The sequence below is a fragment of the Hipposideros armiger genome, unplaced genomic scaffold (assembly GCF_001890085.2).
Source record: "Hipposideros armiger isolate ML-2016 unplaced genomic scaffold, ASM189008v1 scaffold_141, whole genome shotgun sequence".
NCBI classification, from domain to species: Eukaryota; Metazoa; Chordata; class Mammalia; order Chiroptera; family Hipposideridae; genus Hipposideros; species Hipposideros armiger.
Window position 1 is genome coordinate 2,474,018 of NW_017731491.1, and position 27,121 is coordinate 2,501,138.

General features: G+C 53.1%; 1 protein-coding gene and 1 long non-coding RNA gene across 6 annotated transcripts in view; one reads left to right on the plus strand and one right to left on the minus strand.

Annotated features, from left to right (window-relative positions):
• Positions 1-3,634: 3,634 nt before the first annotated feature.
• Positions 3,635-6,325, plus strand: LOC109386904 (uncharacterized). Of its 2 annotated transcripts, none has more exons than XR_002124870.1 (3): positions 3,635-3,666; positions 4,056-4,217; positions 4,826-6,325. It is a non-coding gene; the product is annotated as an uncharacterized LOC109386904 (long non-coding RNA). The 2 variants fall into 2 exon arrangements; XR_002124869.1 differs by lacking the exon at positions 3,635-3,666 and having other exon boundaries at positions 4,133-4,217; positions 4,826-5,265; positions 5,409-6,325.
• Positions 6,326-6,902: 577 nt separating this feature from the next.
• Positions 6,903-27,121, minus strand: part of RTN4RL1 (reticulon 4 receptor like 1) — a 70,506-nt gene continuing 50,287 nt past the window's right edge. For 3 of the 4 annotated variants that reach the window (XM_019650478.1, XM_019650476.1, XM_019650477.1), the window contains exon 2: positions 8,645-9,986. In XM_019650478.1, coding sequence (XP_019506023.1) covers positions 8,662-9,986 — 1,325 coding nt within the window. In that variant the 3' untranslated portion in view covers positions 8,645-8,661. Of the gene's footprint in view, positions 9,987-27,121 lie in introns of all 4 variants that reach the window. The other variant, XM_019650475.1, reaches the window with a different exon arrangement.

A 27,121-nucleotide genomic window follows, 5' to 3' on the forward strand; every position in this document is an offset into this window, starting at 1 on the left:
TATTACCTAGGATAAATTAATACATGAAGAAGTGGTTGCCTGTTCCATTTTTAAAACCAATTTGCTATTAGACAAATTAAAATTGGAAACAAAGTGTAAAAAATCATGAAACTATTCCAAACAAGCAAAGCAGACATATTTGACTCAAAATTATTATGATGGTTTTAAGTCAATTTTCCAAATGAACAGAAACAACCAAAAGAAAATACAAATTCCCAGCATAGTCCCAAGTTTCACAGAAAGCTCTGAGGTAAGGCCAAAAATCGATGATCAGAAATGCTTGAAGCACGAAGCGTTGTAAAAAAATGCAGCCGCTTTAGTGGGAAGCTAGGAAGGTACTTGTGTCATGTTTGGACATAGGAACCCCCACGTGCTTCTGACAGGCCTGATTGTCAATTTCAACTTGCCCTTTGCCCCACTGTCTCCCTTTCACATGGTGGGAAGAATTCCCCTCATGGTGGTACCCTGCAAGATGTGAGACGGTGGGACCAGGTCTTCTTCCCCTGCCTCACCATCGGAGTCTATTGCACTTTATGTGGGGTCCTTTCAGAAACGGGGACCCAGCCACAGCTGTCAAGAAACTGGAGAAACACACCTGGCCAGCTGGGAGTTTCCCGCTACTGCATACCTGTTGTTGGTGGGAAGGAAGGCAGAGATCAGTGGCTCTGCCAGCAACTTCAGTCACCAGGTTGGTGACTCCAGTGACCTAGTTTGGGAAAGCTTAAGGGGTCAGGAAAGCAAAGAGACCCTCTAGGAAAAGCTTCTGACTTCCTCTCCAGGGCTTTTGCAAATCAATTCTTCTAAGCTTGAAATTCCTGGGGGTGAAAAGGGAGAGTTGAGTCACCCAGGGTGATCCCACTCTTAGCCATGGGTTGCATGGGATGGTGGGATCTCCACTAGTTACAGCCTGAGCCTGGGACTGTTCAAAGCGTTTGGATCTCTTCCCCTCAGGGGATGGAAGCACAGGGCTGTGTTGGGGAAGAGCCTTGTCTTGGGTTCAGCAGCTTGGGTTTGAATAACCAGGAGGCCCATTTCTTCCACTGCTTAAAGAGAATTATATTCAAATCTCCTCAGAGGTGACACTTCCCAGTTTGATACGAGGTGTGTCTCTGAGGGAACCTTAAAAACCTGAAACATTACCCGATTCTAACTTGCTTTTTCATTTTCACTCATCGCTGACCTTAGGAGATGAAATGGATGAGGAAGAAAGAATTGTAAGAAGATGGGGCCGTGGCCTGGCTGAAGCCTGTCCCAGAGGCGGAAGTGGGTCAGTGACTCTGTGAAATGAAGCTGTCTCTAAGCGAGAAGGCCAAGAAGTGGGCCAGAGGCGGCAGCTCCTGCAGCTTCGGATGCTGCATGCTGGAGAGGCTGAGGCCAGTGTCGGGCCCAGCATGAAGTTGGTAGGGTTGGAGAGAGAGACTAGTAAGGCAACAGGAGTGATTTCAGGGAGAACTTCCCTGCAGGCATCGCCTGTGAGGCTGGGAATGGGGGGACACTGATCCGTGGGGTGGTGGGGAGGAGACGGCGAAGGACACATCGGGACAGGCCTGGAATCGGGGGGGGGGGGGGGGGGGGTGGCTCGGAGGAGTGGAGTTCACAGCAGCTGTGCCTACAGCAGCTTCCAAACAGAACACCCAGTCCCTGCCCTGTCTCTCTCTGTGGGCGCCGAGCTGAGAGCAAAACAGGACCCACCATGGTGGGTCTGAGCCTCTTTCCTGATGGATACTAATGAAGGCTGGCAGGGGCACAGTCAGGGAAGCAAACCTGGGGGTGGTTCCTAGGAAGGGAGCTGCTGTGGAAATTGAGAAGAGCCTGCACCTCAGACGTGCAAAGTGCCAGACGCTTGATGGCACTTTAAATGCCTCAGATAAAACAGTGAGAGACTCTCTGGGTGGAAGGTGAGACAGGGGTCAGGGACCTCAGGGCCTCTGAGGCTCGACTCTGGGATAAAGAACAAAAACACCTTGGAGACCCCTGTGACCCAGCGCGCCAGGGGTGGGGGGAGTAGAGGGTGAGAACGACAATGTGGCCCACCTGGCCCAGAGCTCAGAGCTAAGAGGCACATGCACATGGCCCCAGTGTCAGAGAATTAAGGGTTCGAGGCCTCTGGGAGCCTCCACGGCACTGGGAGCTGGACAAACCCCTTCAGGTTCAAGGCTCAGAAGGAAATGCCGAGAGGCCCAGGTCTCAGGCCAGAATCTGTCCCTCGTCACACACAGGTGTCCCTGACCGAGGCTCACCAGCATGTGGGGAGGGCAAGATTCACCCCACCCTTCACTCTCCCTGGGGTGGGGGGTCGTCTGTGTGACAGACCCCTCTGCCCCTCTCCTGACCATCCCCTTTGTAATCAAATAAAGGGGCAGCTCTCGGCTGGAAGGTGAGTTCCTTGTGGACAGGCACTAGCGTTTACCATAGTGTCCCAGGGCCTGACCAGGGCCATGCACGTGGTGGGTGATTGAATCTGTGGGCTGCATGAATGTCCCACACTCAGCGGCACGAGGGACAGTGACAGGAAGCAGTGCCTGAGTGATATGTGTGCACAATCACTCTCCCTATCGCGCCCTCCTGTCTGTCTGCCTGCGTCTTTCCCTGCCTCTGACTCCCTGGCTACGTGACTGTACTGTCCGGCGGTGCTGCCTCTCTCCGAGTGACACTGTATATGTGTATCCTCTGGGGTTTTGCTCAGACTCCACCTTCCCTTGACCACCCAGTCCACACCTGCCCCTGCCCCTTGCAGCTCTTCCTCTGTGGGTTTGTCTCATTGGCCCCTCATCACTGAGAAAGTTTATGTGGTGATTATATCTTGCATCCCTCTCTTGCTGGAGCAGTAAGCGACCACCTGGACGTCTCAATCTCCGGTCAGCTGCCATTCAGAGAGCACCATTGTCTTGCCCGGTGGTCCCTGAGGCTGGGGGAGGGGGTTAATACGGAGCTGGTTGCTTCAGAGGCCTCCCACCTGTTTAGGTCCTGAGCACTTGCATTTCCTTCTTCCTTAGAGTCTGTCTCCTGGGAAATGGTACTTACAGAGATTGAAGAGTTTAATACATCTCTCGCTTCCTCTCTCTTTTCTGAGGCCCTGAGTGGGAGCAGCAAAAGCTGTCGCTGGCAGGAGCCCCCCGAGATGCCTGGGTGAATGAGGAGGGGTTGATGTGGTGCCTCAGCCAATTTGGAAAGCACTGTGACCCAAGCACATTTTGCATCAGCAATGTCAAATTCTGCTGTTCAGGCATGCCATTAGTGTGCACGCTGCCACACAGAAATCAGCGACACAAAAGGCACAGCCTTCCCCACCCTCCTGGTGCTTAGAAACTAACGGCTCTAATGAGAAATGAGAGCTGGAAGGGGAAAGATGGGGCAGGCCCCCTCGGGGCAGGCTGGTACCGGATCTCGGAGGAGGCTGACTCATCTCTTTTGGAGGTAAGGGGCCTTGTGGACCAGCCCACTGGAATGTCACTTGAATTAGCCCCTGCTCCCTGCACAGGGGTCCCCTCTGTCCTCACTCTCCCCCCCACCACCCCCACCCCCATGCTCTTGGAGGGAGTCTATAAACACAGCACTATAACTACTCACTTCTTTTTCTCCCTTGGGGCATCCTTGGTCCCTTCACCCAGTGACTTTTAGACTCATAAACTACCCGGAGTCCAGCAGCCTCCTTCAAAGAGACGGGTGAGAATAGCCTGCGTAAGAAAGCGTGGGTGGGCATGCATCGTGCCCAGCCTTCCATTTCTACGCTGGCTTTTTTATTGTGCTATGAGTTATTTAGCCAACAATGGATGTTTATGTATATTTTTTTAGAACTTGTATTTATTAACAGCCTGCAAAGGGGGAGACCGGGAGATTTATACCCAAAGAGCTGTGAGTTAAAAGGGACAATTTGAGGAGTAGAAAGAGATACTGAGAATAGCATTGTAAAGGCTATTTTAATGCACAAAGGTTCTTGAGATATTTTCCAAGTAGACAGAAGGTAAAAGAAAGTTGGCTTATTACGAGCTGAGAGTGGGGGATTGGTGACAGGGGATGGAGGAATGGCTGATGGGCTAAACTCCTACTTACAGGAAGCTGAGGCCAGAGAGCTAAGCTGGAAGGCGATGAACGAGAAGGCGACCACAGCTGGGTCAGGAGGCTTAGCAGCGGATGTTGACCGGGACCCCGTCAGAGTGTACACTCACTTCTGGTCAATCAAAGAATGTGCACAGAGAAAGGCTGGCATCCTCTAGGTCAGTGCTGAGCAGGGGCCTGAAGAGCTGGATCCCAGAGGTGGAGACAGCCTGGGGGTGGGGGTGGGGGTGGGGGTGGTGACAATACCAGGAAGGATTTGCTGGGAGCTCCCGAGGCCCTGAGGCTCCCAGCCAGCTCCAGGGAGCCCTCCCAGCAAACACATTCTCTTTGACACAAGGGCCTGCAGGTCGGCCTCCAAAAAACCCTTCCTGCTCCCCCCTCCACATTCCCTCAAATCTATCAACAGGCCTTCTGGAACCCCATTTGCCATGATGGCAGAGTGCTGGGTGATTAGTTAGGCGATGAGTAAACATTTGCTAAATGGAATTTTGGCTCCCTGGTAATGAACAACCCTAGTAGGAAAGAAAAGGGAGGAGATGCAATTTGGGGGGGGGGAGGTTCTGGGGATCACTGATCGTCAGCTAGAGTGGGCACGTGTCGTGGTGGCTGAGGGCGTGTCTGTGCAGCCATGCTTGGGAGCAAGGAAATGGGCTGAGGGCTGAGCCCTGCGTGGATCGGAAAGGAGGGAGCCTAGGAGACAAAATAGCTATGGGATACTTTCCGAGCTTGGAAGCAGCAGGTGTCTGGGATTGGGACTCTGGTCCAGGCAGATTTCCAGAGAGTGCTCCAGCTTGCTGGCACGAGGGAAGGATCTGGCTGCGCAGAAGAGGCAAGTTGTGATGATGAAACCCACTATTGAGGAACATTGGCAAGCATGATACTGGTGGGAACCATGTGCTTGGAGAGGTACTAAGGGTGCGGGGTAAGGAAAAGGACCCCGGAGAGGGGGGGGGCACACCTCCACTTCCAGGGTAGAGTCCAAGTCCTGGGCCCTCCCCTTGCCAGACTTGCCTCCCACGCCTCCCCAAACAGCATTCCCAGTCCTCAACTCACAGCTCTTTGCTGATACCCCAAATGCGGTGCTATTGCATGCTTCCAGCTTTCTGCCTGAAATACTCTTAACGCTCTTCTCTGGCCACCTCATCCTCTGAGAGCCATGTACTGTCATCTCCTCCTGGAAGCCCTCCCTGACTGACCCTACCCCAGGTGAGTTTCTCACTGCAGGGGGGGGTGGGGTGGGCACTAACATAGGCACCAATCCCACACTCGTGTCACCAATCCCATACTTGTTTCCACATCTAGGCTCTGAGCTCCTTGAGAGCCATGTCCTCTCATTTTTATGTTCTCAGAGCCTGGACCAATGGCTGGCATACACAGGCCCTTGGTGAATGAAAGATAGGGAGCCAGCCATGCTCTGGGATCATGGGAGGTGCTTGTGTGGAGAAACTCAGACCACCAGTGGCCACCCAGCCCCTCCTGCGAGCCACCTTCCAGAGTGGAGGGCTGTGTGGCCCGAGGGGACAGAGGCAGAAGAGATGGCTCCCTCCCTGGGCCTAGGGAAAGTGCTGATTGAAGATGGACGAAAAGCTGGCCCCATCAGGAACAAAGCAGTGGCCTCAGCCCCTGGGAGGAAGACAGGATTCCAGGGCCAGAAACCCACACCTCCCTGCCCTGAACTACCCAGGAGGTGACTAAAGGGGCCTCCCCTTAGCCCGACTTGTCAACTTCCTCTGATGTTTTGGGCAATGGCGTCATCGTAACTGGGTAGCGTGTGTGCAGCTGTGTGACGAGTGACGTCATCCACAATAGAACTGGTTTTTTTCTCCTTCTACCTCTTAGAGAAAGCTGCTAAAAATACACCTGGTATCCTGGACCCCTCTGCTTTGCCTCTAATAATCGTCAGGGACCAGAGGCTGCACTGCACTTGACAGAAGTAGATCATTTATAAAACATTAGCATTTCTCGTTCTGACATTTCCCTTCCATATTACAGGACTTACTAAGTGTTTTTAAAAAAATTTTATAAAGTGCTTGGACTCTTGATCTTCCCACTGAGGGCTTTACTGTCTAAAGTTGGAAATTAAATCAACAACCCGACAACATCCTCAGGTTCTAAGGGAGAGCCAGGCCGGGGTACTGGACTGGGTAAGAGCAGAAAGGCCATAAGAGATAAACTGCAAGCTAAAGACGATTTGTTCTGCCCTCCCCCAACTCCCATTAGTGTCATTTTAAGCCGTGTGCAGAGGTGGATTTGTCCATACCTGACAACACAGTCCTTCTCTTTCTCTCTGGGAACTTTCTCCTTTTTCTGACGCCGGTGCAGCCTCCGGATGCTGTCTACTGCTGTCTGTCTGGTTTGGTCCCCGGACTCCTGGAAACTCCTCTGGGCCTGACAGTTTCTTTCCAGCCACCCCCAAGCCCCCTAAGAATCAACAGCTCAGCTGCTGTTGGTGAGGCCTTTGGGAACAGACCAGGAAGGATCTAGCTAGCCTGCTCCAGGGAGAGCCACAGAGATGGTGCCGACCCAGCACAGCCTGTGTGGGGAGTGAGTCATGTTCTGTGCGGGCAAGGGAAGAACCACGGAATGGAGAACGTGCGTGCGTGCGTGCGTGCGTGCGTGCGTGTGTGTGTGTGTACACACGCATATGCACATGCAGCCCAGTGAGTCAGCGTGCCCCTGCCCCATAAGGCTCCTTCTGCCAACAAACATGCTGTGTTCTCAGAGCTGTGCCCTGCCAGGCTTGCCCACCCTACAAATCTTGGGATCTGCCACCCCTTCAGGAATGCGGGGTTAGGAAATGAGAAACAGGGTTCTTGTCCAAGAGAAAATTTTTATTATTATTTTTCTCTCTTAATTGGATTCAGTGTTTCTTGCTCCTCACATCCTCTCTGGTGGGGGAATTCAGGTTTGTGCAAAGCGCAAAGGAGATTGTACCTACCCAGGCCCCAGCCAATAGCATGGCCAACCTTGACCGGAGCCCCTGTGCCCTGTCTGGGCTTGCCTGCTCCATTCCCTGCACATCCCCACTCCCTACCCCTGAGTCTGGCCCCCTGACCTCTGCCCGTCCCTGGGCATCTTCAGAAGAGCCAGGAGGGATGGGGCCTCTGTAATGCAGAAGTGCCTGAGATGGTTCTTGAAATGCCCTCACTGTTCCCCTTCTGCTAAGGCCACCTGATGCTTTCCCTCCTGCCACCCTACACAGGGCCCTTGCTGGGGCGCCCATCAAAGAGCCTTAAGGAAAAATTCTGCAGCTGAGCCATAATGGAGGCCTGGGATCATGCCCAGAGTCTCCCTAGCCTGTCCAGACCGCCACTGGCAAATGCTAGGCTAACGACGTAGCCTAGCCGTTGAACTAACACTGTGAAGGCTGCCTCACCTAATGGCCTAAGAAACCCAAAGCTCCTCCCTTCCCCGTCTCAGTCCAGCATGTCCCCAGGACCTGGCTCCATGATGTCTAACAAGCTGCTTCTTGCTTCTCACCCCGACGCCAACAGCTACTATGGTGGGGGTGATGGTGTTCCAGGGCAGCGGATGGGCTTGTGTTGCATATAAAAACAAGGTGATGCTCTAAATATCTAAGAATATTGGTCCCCTGAAGTGATTCTTGCTGCCTCCCCTTCTCCCTGAACCTTCCCACTAACCAATTGCCTCAGGCCCCCGGCAAGCCCAGGTTACATGGGGATGATGGTTGCAGACAAAATCTGCAAACCTAGACAAAAATCCTCTAACTCTTTTCTTGCTAGAAATCACCAATACAATTCTTAGTTCAGCAGATATAGTTTTCTGTATAGTTTATAAACATGGTAAGACATACAGTTTGGTAAGGGAGTGGGGCGGGGGACCTGTGCCTTTGTGTGTGTGTGAATATATATATATATGTAGAGTGTGTATATATATATAAGTGGACATAGTTATAAAACTGCACCTCCGGGGAGAGCCTCATTGTACATGATGAAGTTCTGAATTTCAGCCTCTGATGATCTTTCCTTTGGTAATTGGTTCTTGGAGCCCAGGGTCTGGGCTGGGTCTGCCAGGGTCGCCTGAGACATCAGGAATGAGAGGCGTCACCCCTGAGGGAGGGACTGAAGGTGGCAAACGGTTGGATTCAGGGCAAGTTGACGAAATGGCCTCAGGCAAAGACCAAAAGGCCACCTGATGTGATCCCAGACGGCTGGTCGACCCAGCAGCCTCTTGGGCGAGGCTCGTCTGTTCCTCTGAGTCCTGCTTCCTCCAAGAATGGCGGGGGCCCTTCAGACCTCTCCAATTGACCAGGGTTCCCCAGAGCCAGGCTCCCGTGGGGCACTGTCCCATTGTTGTTAATAAAGCATTCGCTTTGCGTGCGTTAACCGCCTGGCTGGATGGCTGCTGTCCGTGGCTGCTCGGTGGGGGCTGGCTGGGCAGCTGGGTGAGGAGTGCTAATCCTCTCCCACTTAGGGCTGTACACTTTGGGTTTATAATCCACCAGGAAGGGCCCAGACAGCAGCCGAAGCCTTTACCAGCCTCTGCCTGAAACCCAGCAGATCCTCCACTGGTTAAAAAAAGAAAAGAAATTCTGTTCCTTGGTGGACATGTGGCAGTGCTGGGTGCTGGTGCCCTGGGTCCTCAGCGGAGAGTGACCGCCAGCCCCAGTATCCAGGCCAGGATCGAGGCCCCCAGAGAATTGCCTGAGGAGGCCTGCTGCACCCCGCTGGGGGCACGGATGGGGGTCCTGCGGGCACACTTGCCCTTCCTCTTGGGCCTTGCCGTGGGCATGATGTCAAAGCTGAACTTGTGCTGGTAGTCAGGGGCATAGTCCTGCAGCTCGGGGGCCTGCTTCCCGGCACCCGCCTTCCAGACCTGGTTGCGGTTCCTGTGGCTGGTGCAGTTCTTGCCTGGCTTCCTGTAGCCTATCCGGGAGCCAGGCGGATGGCCATGCGAGTGGCCCTTGTCCCTGGCGGGGCCACGGGGTGGGTGGTGTTCCTTGCGGGCAGCCCTGTCGGTGGTGGTGAGCGTGTGTGACTTGATCTGGTGCGGGGACGCTGGCCCCGTGCAGTTCCTGAAGTCCTCGGCGCTCAGCAGCTTCAGGTCCTGGCCCTGCCGCGGCTCGGGGGACACGCAGGGGACAGCAGAGCTGGAGCCTCGGAACCTCCGAAGCCATTCCCACAGGGAACGCGCCCGGCAGCCACAGTCCCAGGCGTTCCCGTTGAGGCGGAGGAACTCCAGGGCCACCAGCGGTGCCAGGCAGTCACCCTGCAGCTCGGAGAGACTGTTGTTGAAAAGGAAGAGGGTGGTGAGCCGGCGGAGGTCGTGGAAAGCCTTGTGGTGGACCCACTGCAGCTGGTTCTCGTGCAGCAGTAGCCGGTCCAGGTTCACCAGCCCCCGGAAGGTGTCCTGGCCCAGGCTCCACAGCTTGTTGCCATGGAGAAACAGGTGACTGAGGTTGACCAGGTCCGCAAAGATGTCGTCCTGCAGGTACTCGATGTGGTTGTCCTGCAGGTAGAGGTACTGCAGGCTGTGCAGGCCGCTGAAGATGCCCTCAGGCAGGGCGCTGAGCCCGCACTTATAGAGGTAGAGGGCGTGGAGCTTCACCAGGCCTTGGAAGGTCTCCGGCGCCAGTGTCCGCAGCTGCCGGTTGTCGCCGAGGTCCAGCTCCTCCAGGTGCACGAAGCCCTCGAAGGTGTTGGGGTCGATGAAAGTGATGTTGTTGGAGTAGATCCACAGGGTGACCATCGCGGGGCTGAAGTGACCCTGCTGGAGGAGGGTGATGCGGTTGTTCTGCAGGAAGATACGCTCGCTGTCCTCGGGGATGCCCTCCGGAATGGCGGCGAAGTTGTGCGCCTGGCAGCTGACCGTCATGGGTGCCGGATAGCACACGCAGTCCCGTGGGCAGCCGCCGCCCAGGGGCAGCTCCCCGGCCAGCAGCAGCAGAAGCAGTTCCACACAGCACCCTGGTGGGGAGAGAGCACAGCCAGGTCAGGGGCTTCCCAGGAGGCGGGAGATAGACAGGTGCAGGCACAGCACGTGACCCTCCTGGCCAGCTCTGTCCTGTCTGCTCCCCTCAGTTGACTGGGATGGTGGCCTCCCAAGGGCTTGGCTCCTGGTAGGAGGAAGGCAGGGGTCAGACCCAAGCCAGGCCCCCATCTAGCTCTCCACGCCCTGGCGCCCCACCTCTACTGGGAGTTCAATCCCCAGCCTGGGCAGTGAGGTAAGCTTGGAGTAAAGGCTCTGATTCCCCCAAATACGCCCTAGCCCTGCTCCCAAACACCCCAGCCCCACCCCCTCAGGCTCTGTCAGCCCTGCTAGGGTGGGGGTCACAAAGCAGCCAGCTCCAAGTCCTGTCCCAGCTCTGCCACTTAATCACAGTTATCTGTGTAAACAGATAGTGGTGCAGACACCTAACCAAGTCAATGTCTCATATGGGGTCCTGAGGAGTCTCTTTATTTAAATTATTCCCCTAAACAAGCGAAGCATGCATGCATGACAGCAAAGTTCATCTCAAGAGATGTCTCATTTACAGTGCCTCCCACATCCTCAAATATGTGACACCCCTCTGTGCCTCAGTTTCCTCATTTCTAAATAGTAATAATTGTCCCTCACTGAGCTGTGAGGATGCACTGAGAGGACACAGGTGTTCAAAGGACTGTGGGGAGGCTGATGGGCTCTGGGGCCCATGAAGCTGCCAGATGCCCCCATTCAGGTCCACCTCTGGCTTCTCCCCTCTCCCCACCTCCCTTGCTCAAGCTCCCAGGCTGTGGCTGCAAACCAGGCCTTGCCTCGTGATTGTCCGGAGCGTTTCCTCTGTAGCTTCCCTCTAATTGGGCATTAATTAGGCATTCGTTAATGGATCCTTAAAATAATTTATTTTCGGATGTGTCCAGCCTGTGGTCAGATAATAGCCCCATGCTCATTATCGGAGCAGCCTCATTATGGACGATAGTCATTACCTGCCTTTTTCCAGGGTCGCAGCTGCCCCTGGTGGCCCGGCAGGCGCGCCAGTGCTGGGGGAACAGGCTCCAGGCTCGTCACTGCCCGAGGTGGCCTTCTGCCCTTCCCTTCCAGCTTGGCCAGCCAGGTCTCTCAGGAGAGCTGGGGGACATAGGGCAGCTCAGCCGATTCTTCTTGCTGCCAGTTGTGCCCAGAGTATGCAGAATGAGAGAGCCAACCCCTCCCCCAGCCGCTCTCCGGCTAGCCCTGTTCCCAGCCTCACGCCGGCCACCTAGCCAGGCTCCCAGGTCTGCCGCTGCCCTAGCTGCCTGCCCAGGCTCAGGCAGACCTAGCCACAAATAGCCACCCCCTCGTTTCTGGCAGAAACAGTGTTGTAAATAAGTGACAGCTCCCAGCTGTTGGAAGTTACGGGCTCCCAGAGAGTGGCAGCTGTTTCCCGTCCCCTTGTAATCACCCAGCTTCGACCTAACGTTTCCAACACATAAAAATCATCGCACGTAATTTGGTTTTTGCATAATTGGGTTCGGTTGCAATTTCAGAGCAATTATGACCTCAGTAGTAATGGTGGTGGCAGAGCAGCTGTGGGGACCCTTTCTGGGACCGGCCATGCTCTACGCAGCCCGTGCTGTGCCTTCGGTCATCGTGACCGCTGGACAGCCTGCAACCTGCAGACCAGGCCCAAGGCTGGTGCCTCCTCAGCCTGTTTCCCCGTCTGTGTCTGTAACGTGAGTAGATGACCACCATGCCACCTCTTCTTCCCATGTGAAGGCTGGGGTCTGACCGCCAGCCCCTCACAGCTCACCTCAATCTGGCCCAGGAACCCAACTCCACCGGGAGAGGCAGGAGTATGAGGGAATAGGAGCCTGGACCCCAAAACCCAGCTGACTCTTGGAGAGCCTGCAGTGCTGCCTTGAGCCTCCAACACCCAGGGCTGGGAGGCGGGTCCAACCCACATTGGCCACATCTTCCAGAGCCCCACACTCCCTCGCTTAACTCCACTCCTCACCCCTGCCCATGAACTCTGCCCCAGGGAGGCAGCCTCCACCTTGCCCAGGGTGCCCTCCTAGCTCAAGGAAGTTCACAGTGCTCACTGTGCTGAAGGGTCAGAGCCATGGCCACAACCTGTGCTTGTGGGACACATAGTGCCAAACCGACTACTCCACCTCTAGGGTCCTGCAAAGACAGAGGCATTTCCTTCCATTAAGTCTGGCAGCAGAGAGATGATCACTGCTTACCTGGGGATGGGGGTGAGCTGGGGCAGGCTCAGCACTAATGCTACTTGACATTTGTACAGCTTATGGAGTTGACAAAGCTCTTCTGTTCTCGCTCCTCTGATGCTCAGAACTACCCTGTGGGTGGGGAGTGAGGGGTTTGCCTACCCCAACCTGGGGCAGGGGCAGACAACAGAGCCTGCTCTTGTGGCTCTGTCTTCTTAAGGCTCTGGGATGAGGTTCTCTGAAATGACCCCCAGAAAAGCTGGGGTGGGGGGGAGCCCACAGAGAGCCATACCCTTCCCTCAGACAGGAGACAGGTGCCCCCAGAGGTTATTGGGACACAGGGAAAACCAGGTGAAGACCCCGGGGTGGGTGAAAAAGCCAACTGCCTAAAAATCTAGGCGTGAGCTTAGCAGCAGGCAAGTGAACACGCTTTGGCAGGTGGGAGGGGTCAGGTCGCAGGGGATTGGGGTGAAGGCAGGATCCAGGGCAGGGGTCACCGTGCTCTTCTTCTGACAGGGGCCCAGAAGGAGGCAGGAAGCCCAACCAATGCTTAGAGCTGCTCTAGATCCTTCAGCACTACCCAGATGCCAGGGGACCCATGCCACAGAAGCTGCCTCCTCCCACTGGGCACTGGGGTGGGTCTCAGCTGAGTCTGCTTCTCCACCCTGGAAAGTGGTCCCATATTCAAGGCCCTGGACCAGCCCTTCCAGCCAACCCCACCTGCTTCTGGCACCCCCTGCCTGAGCCTGCGTTGCCCTGGCCCGAGATTGTCGTTCTGTCCGGTGCCTGGCACTGCACACTGCCAAGACTCCTATGCTGCCTCCATGAGATCCGTGGGAACCCCACCGCACTGACTGCTGATTAATGCACAAGGAGGCCGGTGCCTTGGCTGTGCATTTTAAGATTGCAAGTTAGCAGGTATCCAAATCTCCGTGAAGGAGCCTTACATCCCTCCCATCAGCCTCCTCGGCCCGCTTCTGGGTGGGGCAGGGGTTGCTCTGCCTGAGGGGGCTGCAGAAAGCAAGGCTGGGCCTCCCCCGCTCTCTGGCTTACCTTAGGCTCTCCTCCTCCTTCTCCTCCAGGGGCATGCACCGGACTGACTGCTCTGCTCCGCTGCTCCCTAATCTGGCCTCCCACATATCTGAGTTCATCTGTGTCTCTGCAGCCTCATTCATTCCTTCCTCCACTCAACACTTGCTGCCAGAGTCCTGGAGTGTCCAGGGTGCCAGGGCAGGGAGGGGCTCAGGATGAACTGGGCGGTCCTCATTGACCAGCAGGTAGGGGGGTTTCACGATACGAGGCAGTCTGGCCAGGTGCTGGGCCCAAAGTATGCACCTCGGGGTGTGGTGAGGGAAGGGAGGAAGCTCAGGGAAGGCTCCTGCTGCCCCCGTGCAACCTCCTTCATGAAACCTCAGCTCCCCTGCCAGCATAGAGGATCTGCAGAAATGGAGAGCCAGTATTGTTTTCATGTCTTCCTTCCTGCAAACCCCAAAACCCCTCACCTGCTGGGCAGGGACCTGTGGAGGTAGGAGTGAGGGCCCTGAGCATGGGCAGGTACTTAATGAAGTCCACGCAGCAGCCCATGCATAGATGTGTTTATGAATAGTCCCATGGGGGCTGGACCGGCAGGATGGGTGGGAAGGGCATTCAAGGCAGAGGGAATGGCATGTGCAAAGCCACTGAGATAGGGAAGCAGGTGGCGGGCCCCCACCTTTCCCCAGCCCCCTCTTGCAGTCCGTAAGTAGCCAGAGCTCCTAAAGAGGCTGTAATACCAGCTCAGTTGGGCGGCGGGGGGCGGGGGGACCCAGGGCTGGGGAGGCCAGAGGGCTGCCCACTGGGACCAGCACTGACAAGGGCCCTGCCCCAGTCCCAGGCTAGATGGCCAATGTGGCAGGCGTCCTACATCTTCCCCACCCCTGGCAGCAGGAAGGGAACTAAGCAAGGAGAACCCAGCCCTCAGCCTGTGCCAGGTTCTTTACATGGAATCCTTATAACACCCCCGTGGGTGCTGTGCCATTCCACGGGAAAGGACACAAGGCACACAGAGGGAAGTGGCCAAGGCCACGCAGCTGGTGAGCCAGACAACTGGAGCAGGCCTCACCCAGACTCTGAATCCAGGGGCTCCACGCTGCACGGGCCAGGCAGGGCAGCCTCATCTGAGGGCTGGTCAGCCCTCCCTGGCCTCATCCTGACCTGAGTCTGACACCAGGTGGCCCCAAAGCGGGTCCTCCTCCCTACACCTGCACAGGGACAGCCCAATGGACTGGCATCCCCAGCGCGCCTGGGCAGGTCCATGGAACTCCCTAAGGCTTAGAGACTGGTCAGCCATGTGGTCAATTCTTCTGGCTCTGCAGTCTACCCTGCCCCTGAACAAGGCAGAGCTCTCCTTCGCCCCAGCCTTGCCAGATGCTCCTCTCTAAGCCAATCGATGCTAACGGGATGGCTCTGCTGGTCAGATAATGGCCTCAGGCCAGGCCGCCTGTGCTCAAAGAGCCACTGGCGCCTCAGGCCACTTGGCACTGTCCCTCTGTGCCGCACCCAAGTACAGGCCACTTCCTGGTGGGCATCCCCATCTCCTCAGCCTGGCTCAGCCCTGGAGACAAGAAAGCCAGCCAGGGCAGAGCTGGGCTTCCCTCCTTGGCCCCCACTGCTGGACATGGGGTTGGGAAGGGCAGCCTGTGTTTCCCTGTCCCACAGCACAGGGCAGTGGGATGAGCATAGGCTTTGAAGCCAGCAAGGCCTTGGTCCATCCCAGCTCCCCAGCTTAATAAACACGTCCCCTTGCTTATGTGAGCCTCAGTTTACCTCACCTATAAAATGGGTGCAATCCTTTAACGTTGCAGCCTAGCCCTCTCTGTCTGCAGTTACCTATATCCACCTCCTCCATATCTCCATCTGTTGAAGGCAATCTGTCCAAAGCTGAGCTGCTGGTCTTGCCTTACAAGGCTCCTCTATCTCAGGGGAAGGCAGCTCCTTTATTCCGGCTGCTCATGCCAAGAACCTCAGTCATTTTGCTCCTCTCTCTCCCTCTCACCTTACACCCAATCTGCCAGAAATTCTGTCAGCTCAACCTCAGGACGTATCCAGAATCCATCGGCTTCTCTCCCAGCCACCACCTCAATCCGGGTCTGGGCCACCATCATCTCTCACCTGGACTATCACAATCGCCTCCTGAGTGGTCCCCATGCTCCCACCTCAATCCCAACATCTCTGCTAACACAGCAGCAAAAGCGTGAGTGAGAGCATGTGGCCCCTCCACGGCTGCCATCATACTCAGTAAGCCGTTACCTTACCTCCAAGTCCTTACCATGGTCCAAAGGCCCCCTGCCCCAGGCCCGCTGCCTCTCCTCCTTCCCTCCCCCTCACTCCCTCTCCTAGCCTCACTCTTCTCCTTGCTGTTCTCTCAAAGGCGAGGCCCATCCTGCCTCTAGCCCCGTGCACATGCTGTTGTTCCCTCCGCCTGGAGCACTTCCCAGGATATCTGCAAGGCTCATACTTCACCATTCTGGTCTCTCTCCCCACCTCCCCTTCCCCAGCATTTTAAATGGGCTCCTTCTGTTTACTTTTCCCCATTACATTCAGCCTGTTCGAACAAATGATATCATTTCTTTATGCATCTTATTTTCTGTCTCCTGCTAGGAGGACAGTGATTTTGTCTGGTGTGCTTCCTGCTTGTACCTCCAAGGCCTAGAATAGTGCCTGGCACACAATATGTACTCAAGAAGAAAACCCTTGGGCCTGGCTCATAGTAGGTGCTCAATAAACACAGTGGTGCTTATGAGTACTGAGGCCTCCAGGGTCAGAGCAGACTCAGCTTGGCTTCCTCCCGAGGTCCCCTGGGCCATCACAGAGGTGACAGACAGTGAGGAGAGCTCTGAGAGAGAGGATGTGCACCAGGCCTGCCTGAGGCCGCAGTGGGAGATGAGTGACCAGCGAAAGTTTGCCTGGAACTCACTGGTTTCCCAGGACGCAGAACTTTGTGTCAAAACTGGAAGTCCCAAAAAAACTAGGACAAGTAAGTCACCCTAGCTTGGGGCCAGGATTGTGCCCCCCCCCCCCACACACACATACACACACGCAAAAATCTATGGGCATAAGAGGAGGAGGGGACACACAGGTAGGCATGATGCATAAATGTCCTCCAGACACCGGTGCCTGCAGCCTGGATACCGTCCTGGGCCCAGACGGAGCGTGTGTGTGTGTGTGTGTGTGTGTGTGTGTGTGTGTGTGTATACAGATAGGTGCATCTCCACCTCTGTGTGTTTATCTATGTGTGTGTACATGCCATGTGCACACATGTATGCATGGATCTGAGTACACACACGTGCATATGTAAGCACGTGTCTGTCTCTGGAGGCCATCAAGGGGGCTAGCAACCGGGCCTTCACGCTGCAGTATCCCTGAGCTCCGTTCCCGAGAGGGGGCAGGGCCCTCTCCTGAGGAGAGGTGCATCCCTTGGCCTGTGATGTCCCTATTTTATCTCAGTGCTCACTCTGGCTTTACCGTTAGCTCCCACTCTCCTCCTGACAGGTTGAATTATGCACCCACTCCAGGTCCCTTCAGTACACCTGGTTCACTCTCAGCTGGCAAGTGGGCAGCCCCTTATTGGAATAACGTTTTAGCTTTCATCTGCTGTGCCCAATCCTCTGAGCAGGCCCGGCTGGGAACAGCATGTTAATTGGGCTGCCAAGCACTCAGGGGCCTTGTTGGAGCAACCTCAGGCTCCTATCTGTGTCTTCCACCTCCTCACTGCGGGAGGTCCCTATGTGTGGAGGAGGGGGGCTGGAGGCTCATTTGGGCAGCTCTGTACCCAGCTACTGCCTGGGCTTCAGACCAGCTCCAGAGGGAGCACCTCAGCAGGTCATTAACCCTCCAAGGCTTCAGTTTCTTAGCCTGGAATTGGGGTCAGGGCACCTGCCTTACTGGGTATTGGAAGCATGCAGTGAGGCTGTGCCCCTGGACTGCTAGCCCAGGGGGGCTGAAAGGAGGGGCTCTCCCAAGGATGATGATTTGTTTTTCTGCTCCTGTTCTCAAAGGAAGCTGCTGCCCACCCCCTTAGGGCCCCTCAACACCCAGGGGACTCTGGCTTTCGTCCCACTCACCCTGGTGCTCCCAGACCTGAGAGACTTGGCAGAGGGACCTAGAGATTAGATTCAAAGTTGGGGCTCAACCCCAAGTTCAAGTTCCCTGCCAGAGCTTGGCTGTCCCCAGGGTAGAGCAGGTGGTGACAGGGTCTTAACCTTTCTGCATTGTCCACTCTCCCAGTCCGTCTATCCCCATCTGGAGCTGCCAGCTCTCTGCAGAAAGCTCTACCTTCACCTTGTGAAGCCCCCCTCCACCCCAATGAGGCTCATATAATGTGTTCCATGTTACTCAAATTTGCTCTTTGGTTTGGGGGCCCCAGAACCTGGGTTGTAGCATCCCAGACTCCAAGACTGAGGGCCAAGGGCCCCTGAGAGACAGCTCCTCTTGGGAGGTTTGGAGAAGGCTCTGGGCCCCACCTCTTCCCTCTGAATCTTGTGGGAACAACTGTCCCTTCTCCCAAGTCACGGCAAACTGTGGGCCCAACTGCAGCCAGACAGGCCCATCGAAACCAGAGTGGTATCTTAGGTGTGTTTATTGGGGCAGGGAAACCTCTGTGGGGGTGGGGCTGTCCTCAGGGGCAAGTGTCCATTAAGATGCCTGCCTGGGGCCTCCTGATGGGCTGTGAGGGTGAGGGAGTGGCATGGGGGTCTACCAGATCCTGATGGCCCCAGGATTGGGCGACACAAAACAGGAGCTGAAACCCAGCCTTTGAGAAGTAGGCCCAGAAGCCTCCACCAGAAGCCCTTGTTCCTAGTGCCTGGGATAGCTGCCCCTTCCTTGCTGTCGCTGAAAGGCATTCAGAACTCACACCCGGGTATCCATCACCCTGTTTTGAACCTGTCTCCCAGCTCCTTCATTCATGTGAGAAACAGCTCCATGCTTGGTGCTGCAACAGTAAGAGACACGTCTCCTTCCTTCATGGGACTGACACTCTGGTGGGGCGGGGGGGGAGCGGGAATGATTAAATGAAAGAAACCAGACAAGCTCAAACTGACTAAGGGTGATAGGCACTGGGGACACAAAGAGGGGTTAAGATTGAGACAGAGGGACTAACGTTAGTTTGAGTGCTTATGAAGGGCCTCCTGGAACAGTGTTGAGATCTAAAAGATAAGAAGGAGTCAAGGAACAGCTTTCCAGGTAGAGGGAACAGCAGGTGCAAAGGCCCTGGGACAGGACTGAACTTGGTGTGGAAGAGGGAAGAGGGGCAGGAGATGCAGTCGGAAATGCAGGAGGCAGATCTTCCAGGGCCTTAAAAGCCTCAATAAAGAGTTTGGATCTAAGACCAACCAGGTGGCTCAGTTAGTTAGAGCACAAGCTCTGAGCAACAGGGTCGCCGGTTCAATCCCCATATGGGCCAGTGAGCTGAGCCTGAGCTGAACTGCCGCTGAGCTGCCAATGGGCAGCCAGATGGCTCAGCTGGTGAGCGTGCGTGCTCTTAACAAGGCTGCCAGTTCGACTCCCATATGAGATGGTGGGCTGCGCACCCCCACAACTAGCTTGAAAGCGGCGACTGGACTTAGAGCCGAGCTTGCACCCTCCACAACTAAGACTGAAGGACAACAACTTGACTTGGAGCTGGTGGGTCCTGGAAAAACACAATGTTTCCTTTAAAAAAAAAAAAAAAGAGTTTGGCTCTAATTCTGGGTGTGGCAAAGAGCCACAGAAGAGCCTGAAGTAGGAGCGACATGATTGGGATTGGGTTTGGGGGACTGCTATTGGAGCGTGGGTTGAGGGGGAGCAGGAGGTCGAGGTAGGGAGAGCTGTGGTTATTATCTGTGAGAAATGTAGGCAGCCTGGAGGGGGTAGGGGCCACAGAGACAGATGTGGGGCAGTGGACAGATTCAGAAATGTCTGGGATGTAGAATTGACAGGACATACAGATAAACCAGTGTGAGGGAGGGGGAGGGGGAGGGGGAGGTCCACGGGGTGGCTCTGAGAGGATAAGGGTACAGTGAGACTCAAGGAGCCTAGGAAAGCAGGCATAAGGGCCAACAAGCGCTCTGGGAAGCCTTATAGAGATGTTTACTTGGTGGCAGCTGAATGTACAAAACCAGAGCCCAGAGGCGCAAGCCACACACTGGGGAATCATCGGCACAGAGATGGTATTTCAATTCATGGGCATGGAGGAGGTCACTCAGGAGAGAAGAAAGAGGATTGAGGCCTCTGGCAACACAACCATTCTGAAGGAATGGCCAAGGAGGTCAGAGGAAAGCCAGGAAGTATGATGTGACAGAAGCCAAGAGTGCTTCAAAAAGCAAGGAGGAATCAGCCGTGACGAGGGCAACTGAGAGTTTACATGAGGACAGAGAAGTGTCCAGTTGACTTGGCATCATGGAGGTAATTGGTGATGCTGGAAAGTTCGTTTCAAATAAAAAGGTGGGGGCAGAAATCACCGATTGGGATGAAGAGTGAATGGGAAAAGGTATTATGCTGCGTGAAATAAGTCAGACAGAGAAAGATAAATACCATATGATTTCACTTATATGTGGAATCTAAAAAACCAAAATCAATGAACAAATAAAACAGAAACAAACTCATAGATACAGAGAACAAACTGATGGTTGCCAGCTGGGAGGAGGACTGGGGGGATGGGTGGAAAGGTGAAAAGGATTAAGAAGTACAAATTGCCAGTAACAAAAACAGTCACAGGGATGTAAAGTACAGCATAGGGAATATAGTCAATAATACTGTAATAACTGTATGGTGCCAGATGGGTACTAGACTTACTGTGGTGATCACTTCATAAAGTTATAAATGTCTAATCACCATGTTGTACACCTGAAACTAATATAAAATTGTATGTCAACTATAACTGAAAAATAAAATTTTTTAAATGTAAAAAAAAGAAAGTGAATGGGATATGAGGAAAAGGAGATAGCACTGTTATCAATCAGGACAAGCTATGGTGTGCTGATGGGTATGTGACCCCAGAATCTCAACAGCTGACAACAAAGGCTGGTTTCTGGCTCAGGCAGGACAGCTGAGGCTCTGCTCAGGGACCTGGGTGGAGAGCGCATCCTCCACCCAGAATACTGCCAGGTCCCTGGAAGAGGGAACAGATGACATGGCCAACTACTTACTGGATCTTATAGCTTTTGTTGCAAGCGACACATGTCACTCCTGCTCATGTTTCATTGGTTAAAGTCAGTCACATGGCCCAGCCTGTCCTCAATGGCATAGGGAAGAGTACTCCCAGAGGAGTCAGGGAGCAGCACTGTGGAGCACCCAGGGGCCACTCGTCCAGGAAGTTTTGCTGTGAAGGGGACAGAGAAATGGGGCAGGATTGGAGGGGCGCAGGGTCTGGGAAGGTCGGTTGTTTTTTAAGATGGAAGACACTAGAGTCTGTTTGCATGTTTATGAGCATGAGTCTGTTTGCATGTTTATGAGCATGATTCAGAAGGAGAGAGGAAAGAGAGAGAGAGAGAGAGAGAGAGAGAGAGAGAGAGAGAGAGAGAGAGGGAGAGGAAGGAAAAAGAAAGAAAGAAAAAATGAAAGAAAGAAACTGATGCAGTAGGGGTGAAAGGGCCAAGGACACCAAGATCCAGACCTCCTGAGAGCTCTTGTTTTCTCCATGAGCAAAGGTAGGGAAGAAGATGGCAGTTTGAGGAGAGAGAAGACAGAGTGAAACAGGCATTCCATGTGCTGGGAAATCAAGCTACCCCAGCCACAGGTGAGGCTTGTGGGGCAAGGAAGTAAAAGGTGTTCACAAACACAGGCTTTCAGTGCCCACTGCCCTAGCCTCTGCCCTCTTGCTGGGTGGTTAGAGTTGTCTGGCCCCTCCAATTAAGTCTGCCCATGTCACTCCCCTGCTGACAGGGTATTAGCTCAGCAAATATTTACTTCACCTCTTCCTCTGGGCCAGGCACCAAGCCAGGAGGGCTCTGGGGACAAAAGACCCAGTTTCTGGCTTCCAAGAGCTGGCAGTCTTCTCCAGATGACATTAGGGTAGCATGTTGTGGACAGTCGTCTTTTTTTACCTAGCCATTAAACTTTATTCCTGTATTTTGGGAAATCTCCCAATTTATGTAAGTGAGCGCTTCCCTCCCTATCAAATCTATGAAGGTCAAATTCTCATTTTCAAAGCCTCCTTTGCAGCTTGGGCAAAACCCATGGCCTGGACTCAACCACTCAACACACCTACCCCACACTCAGAACTAGGAGTTAGTGATACAAATAAGCAGGGACCAAGCAGGATCTATGCTTTTAAGGACGGCAGCAGTGGGAAAACCAACTGGGATAGTGGCTGTGGTGGGAACGTTGGAGGTACAAGGTTGGAGGTGTCTTTTTCTTAATTTGGAGCCTTGCTCCTGCCTGGGGAGCCCCCAACCCTCTGGAGATTCTGTGAATTACCCAATATCCTTTAAACAAATCTGCTTTTTGTTTAAATTAGTCAAGGCTGGTGTCCATTGTTCGCAAATAAGAGTCTTTATGGACCGGCCAAGTGGCACGTTGGCTAAGAGTTGGCTTGGGACGCCGGCTCTGAGCAGCAGGGCCCTGGTTTGGATCCCACGTGAGGGCCAGTGACGCTGTGCCCTCTACAGCTAAGATGGTGAACAACAGCTCGACCTGGAGCTGGGCTTCCGTGAGTCGCCAGCGACGGCGTAGGCTGCAGTAAAGCTGCAGTGGGCTGTCATAAGCTACTATGAGCAGCCGGCAGCCAGCGTGAGCTGCCAAGAGCTGCCATGAGTGGCCGTCCAGTGGCCGGCGACTGATCTGCCTCACCCAGGAAGAGCGCAATGATAATACCAACATGGGCCAGTGAAGCAACGTCTTCCACGACTAGACTGAAGAACAAAAGAACAGCAACTTGTTTGTTCCCCTTCCCCGATTCCCCAACGCTGTTCCCCTCCCCCAATTCCCCCATAAAATCTTTAAAAAAAAAAAAAGGCTTTACTAATGTGAGGTCCCTCCAGCTGAGCATGGCTTACAAGTCCATCATGGTCTGGACCTGTTCCCCCCATTTCCACTTTCGTTCACTCATCTCTGCTCAGGGGCTTCTCACTCCCCTCTTCCTGCCTTCTTGAGGGAGCAGCTCCCTAAGATCCCTCGGGGGACCACCCCTCCCCCATGGCAAGTGATTCAGGAGGTAGGGCTATCAATCTGTGGCCAGACTCAGCCAATGAGACTCTACCCTAGGATGTGAACCTGAACTTGAAGTACAGCGATTCGGCTGGAGATGTTTCACCCTGATGGAGCCATTCTGAGGATACTGCCCCAGTAGTTGTTTCCATCAAGCACTCCCTCCACCCCAGAACCACCCTGTTTCCTGCCCGCCCTAGTGTTGGGCTGTTCAGCTTCTCCTTTGGGTCTCATTTTCTTTCTGCAGAGGTCTAGTCAATACCCCTCTTCTTGGCTATCAGGATCCAAATTTCCTTCATTTATCAGGCAGTCATATGCTCTAGAGGAGCTGGGCTTCTGCCCAGCCCAGGGAATGGGTCTTCACTTCATTGTCAGTGATTGGCTTAGACAGGAGCATGTGACTCCATTCTGACCAATAAGACACAAAGACAGTCTGCTGAGGCACCATATTTTGACCATGAGAGGACCAGCCTAAAGGCCAAAGCCAGCTTGGCAAGGACTATAGAGCAGAAAGATGGAGAGAACCTGGATCCATAATGACCTTATTGAGCCAATAAGCCAACCAATCCTGGGATCTGCAAACTTCTTGGTATATGACATAATAAAATCCTCTTGTTTTAGCCATTTTGAGTTGGGTTTTCAATTACATACAGCCCAGTGTCCTAACACACCTTCCAATGAATTCCTCTTTTGCTTAGTCAGCCAGACTAGATTTCTCTTGCTTACAACCAAAAACATCTAACTTATGTTAGATGGTAACTGCATGACTCAGCTCAGACAGGACCTGCTCCAAGAAGCCTCTCCAGGTCATTCCTTCTGTATTAGAACCCCCACCATCCTCAGTGCTCCCTCCTCTCACAGCACTCCCCACTCTCTTAAAGTTACCTGTCTCCACCACCAGAGATGCAGAACTGCTGGGGTGTCAAGTTGGTCCCTGGTACATAGAGCTCATCCATGCATGTCTGGTGGATGAGTGAATGAATGAATGAATGAATGATTTAGCTGATGTGACTCTAGCCAAAAGCAAAGAAACCTGGTGCTTTAGTTAGCTGAGGTGGCCTTATTGCAGGTAAATTAGTTATACCATAAGTTTTAGCCACCAGAAGGCCCCAGGGTAGATACCTCATGCCTAAGAGAATAAACGAGTTTACCAGGCATTTCAGGCCTCGCCTCCCAGACCTCTCTTTTGATCCCTCTATAGAATTCCTCCTGACTGACCACTTAAGACACCCTGTAGAGAATATATCTCAGATGTTCTGTGTCTTAAAATGAGCAGTGGGCTCAGGGATGTTGATTTTCTTATTCTCTATATCTTATACATACATTTTGATGTATGCATTTACTATTTAATACAAGAAATAAATCTTGCAGGAAAAAAAAAGACCCTGCAGAGTCTAGCTGAGGATCTCAGGTCCCAGGCTTTGAATTGCTTCCTTTTCCCTGCTGGCCTGAGCCCTGGCCTCTCTCCAGGGGCCCACCTCAGGTCAGCCACCAGCACATGACCCCACACCAGACAGCTTTGGCCCAGGTAGCACTCAGCATGGGCTTCCCAGTGTGGCCAATGTCTATTTTCCCCCATAAGGTTTTTCTTTATGGTCACTCTCCACCATTTATTTTAATTTTTAAAGTAATACTTGCCAATTGTTTTAAAAAGTATAGAAGTCCAAAGGAAGAAAAATCACCACAATCCCATTACCCTCGACAATCATTGACAGTGCCTTGCTGTACTTTCTTTTAATGCTTCCTCCATTTATGTAGGGATATATAAAATTTAAATAAAAATTTTATGTAAAACAATAAAATTGGGATCATGCTATATATGCAGCTTTGTATCTTGCGTTTTCTGCTTAACTCAGAACATTCATTCATTCAGCAGCTCTTCAGCTGCCTGCATCTGAAGGCTCTACGCAGGCAGCCACGGGAGCTCAGCAGGCAGTGACCCCACCCTCCAGGAGAATACAGTCTGGTGGGGAAACAGGCACTCATCAAATGGCCACAGCCATATATAATAGCACCCCAAAAGGGAGTCCAGGGAGAGAGATCCAGGGAGCTGTGAGAACGGTGGGGCTCCTCTGGCCAGTGGGGGTGGGAAGGCTGGGAGCTTGAAGATTGAAACTGGGGCAAGTGGGGATTCCAGGCAGAGGGAACAGCATATGCTAAGGGTCTGAAGCTAGAGGCAACACTCAGTTAAGTAACAAAAGAATGGTATGGTAAACAGGCATGATTTTTAAAGAATGCAGGGTATCCTATATATAAACAGACAATAATTTATTTATCTGTGAAACATTTAGATTGTTTCTCATTTTTTACTGTTATAAATTATCATGGCAAAATTGGTAATATTAGCTGCCTCCTGGGAGAGCTACTGGAAGCTCGAGGACTGGGGTGAGGAGAGAATTTCACCTGTCAGAAACTTTTGATTTATTACCATGTGAATGTACCTATTGACTCTTTTATTCTTTTAAAAGTCCGTTAACTTAGAGTTAAATAATGTCGGGATGAACATCTTTCTGCATAAAGCTTTGTCCAAATTTCTCTTTCCTTAAATCAGAGATTCATTGAGTCAAATTCCTCTTGATGCACAATGACAGGTCACCTTCTAGAAAGTTTAGCCCATAAAGTCTTAAGTTCAACACTCAGAAAATCACCGATCGTGGGGGACTTTCACAAACTTGACCTTTTTCCTCTGTTTGCCTTCCCAACTAGACCGCGAATTGCACAAAAGAGACAAGAGCCACTGCCTGGTGTGAAGAGGAAAACTCTGCGGTGGGGAAGCGAAGGAGGTCAACATGTGTGGAATCCCTCCTGTGTGCCAGACCTACCCATCTGGGAACATCCACATACATTCATTACATGTTCCCCCCAAAATTATTACAAAGGTATTCACATCCCCATTTTGCAGGTGAGAAAAATAAGTCTCAACAAAGTGTGGTGATTCGCCCAAAATGGTGGAGCCAAGATTCAAACCAAGACTGATCTGGTATCCAACAGTAGGAGGAGGGCTCTCTGCTTTGAGGCTGCTGCCCCCTCAGAGACCCTCTCCCAACCTCTCCCCCTCTAGCACCCAACAGGCAACTCCCCCGCCTTCCGTGAATGGTGTCCTTGCTCCCTTGCCAATAACTTCATTTCTCCCTCTGTCTTCATTATTTATTTCCTCCTCTTGTGCTTCACACTCATGAGACCAGGAAAATGGACAAGGCAGATGGGGAAGGAAGTGGAAATTCTGTGTAATCGTCTGTATCACAAAACTTGTCTTAAGTGCCAGCCCCAGGGATTTGCTGGAGTTGGTGCGACAGAGGTGGGGCTGAAGGTCAGATTAAATTGGACTAGTAACCCCAGGGGGAATACTTGAAAGAGGTTGCTAAAGAAAGCTTTTCCGGCAGAATGCTTGGCAGCTGAGGCAGGGGCAGGCAGCGCGCAGACCAGCAGCTAGGTCAAGCCTGCTTTGAGGGGCCTGGTGGTGACAGGCCTGGGTTCACACGTCCTCCCTCAGAAACCTGGAATCTTGCCTTTTCCCCCCAATAATGAGTTGGTATAAAAATGGATCTTGAATAAAATTGTCTGCAGTTTCCAAATTTCAGACTGCATTAGTCAAAATATATCAAATTTCCATGTACTGACTTACCACCTGCTCAAAATCTGATCCTTTTTTCAGCTGGAATATATTGAAATATGAATCACCTCCTGAAAGGAAAAACGGGGAAGAAGTGGAGGGAAGGCCCTCTCAAAATGTGCTGGTGGGCAAACTGGAATCCGGTGCTCCTTTGGGCTCCCCGGCCTCCCCCACATCCCCCAGCTTCCCTCTGACAAAGGCTCTTAGGTGGCCCAAGCCCCTCCCCTTGGCCACCTCCCCTTGAGTCTCAGTTTCCCAAGCCCGTATGCCCTGGGTAGTCTGTGCCACACAGTGCAGACAGAACATGATCGTTTCAAGTCTGCCAACCTTTTCATAAGCACCTACTATGTAATGAGCGGTCTAATCATGTTGCTAAATCTGAGAGTGACTCCTTTGTTCCCATCTATTCACGTCTTAGCAGCCCTGGACACAGCTAGCCCTTCCTTCTAGAAATACTTTATTCACTTCTGAGACACGGGGCTCCACCGTATTTTCTCCCACTTTGCTGGCTGCTCTTCCTCTGCTTGATGTCTGCACACTTCATTCCCCAGGGCTCAGCCCTTGGACCCGCTCTCTTTCATAGCTATTAATTCACCAATGTCCAGGGCAGCTCACCCAGGCCCAGGTTTTAAATACCACCTCCATGGGGAGGAACATCAGATGTGTGTCTCGGTCCTGAATTCCAGACCAGCCCACACAACTGCCCACCTGACATTACCACGTGAAGATCTTAATAAGCAGCTCAAACTCCACGCGTCCTAAAGGTATTTGCCACACAGGCTTTCCCATCTCAGCAAACAACAACTCTATCCTTTCGGTTGCTCAAGTTTTTCTGAAAATGAAGTTGGCAGTCTCCATTCCTCCCTTTCCTCTATTCTCTTTCCCTTGAATCCATCAAGTCCTACTGGTTCTACCTTCAAAATAGATCTCAAATCTATCCATGTCGCTCCATCTCCACTGTCCACACCCTGTCCCAGCTGCCGTCATCTCTCCCCTGGGCCACTGCAACGGCCCGCTTATCTGGTCTCCCTTTTATTTCAGCCCCATCACCACCCGTGGCCCACACCACAGCCACAAGGATGGTCAAAAACAATAAGTGTTACCATGTAGCTTTCCTCCATGAAAACTTCCAGTGGCTTCCCAT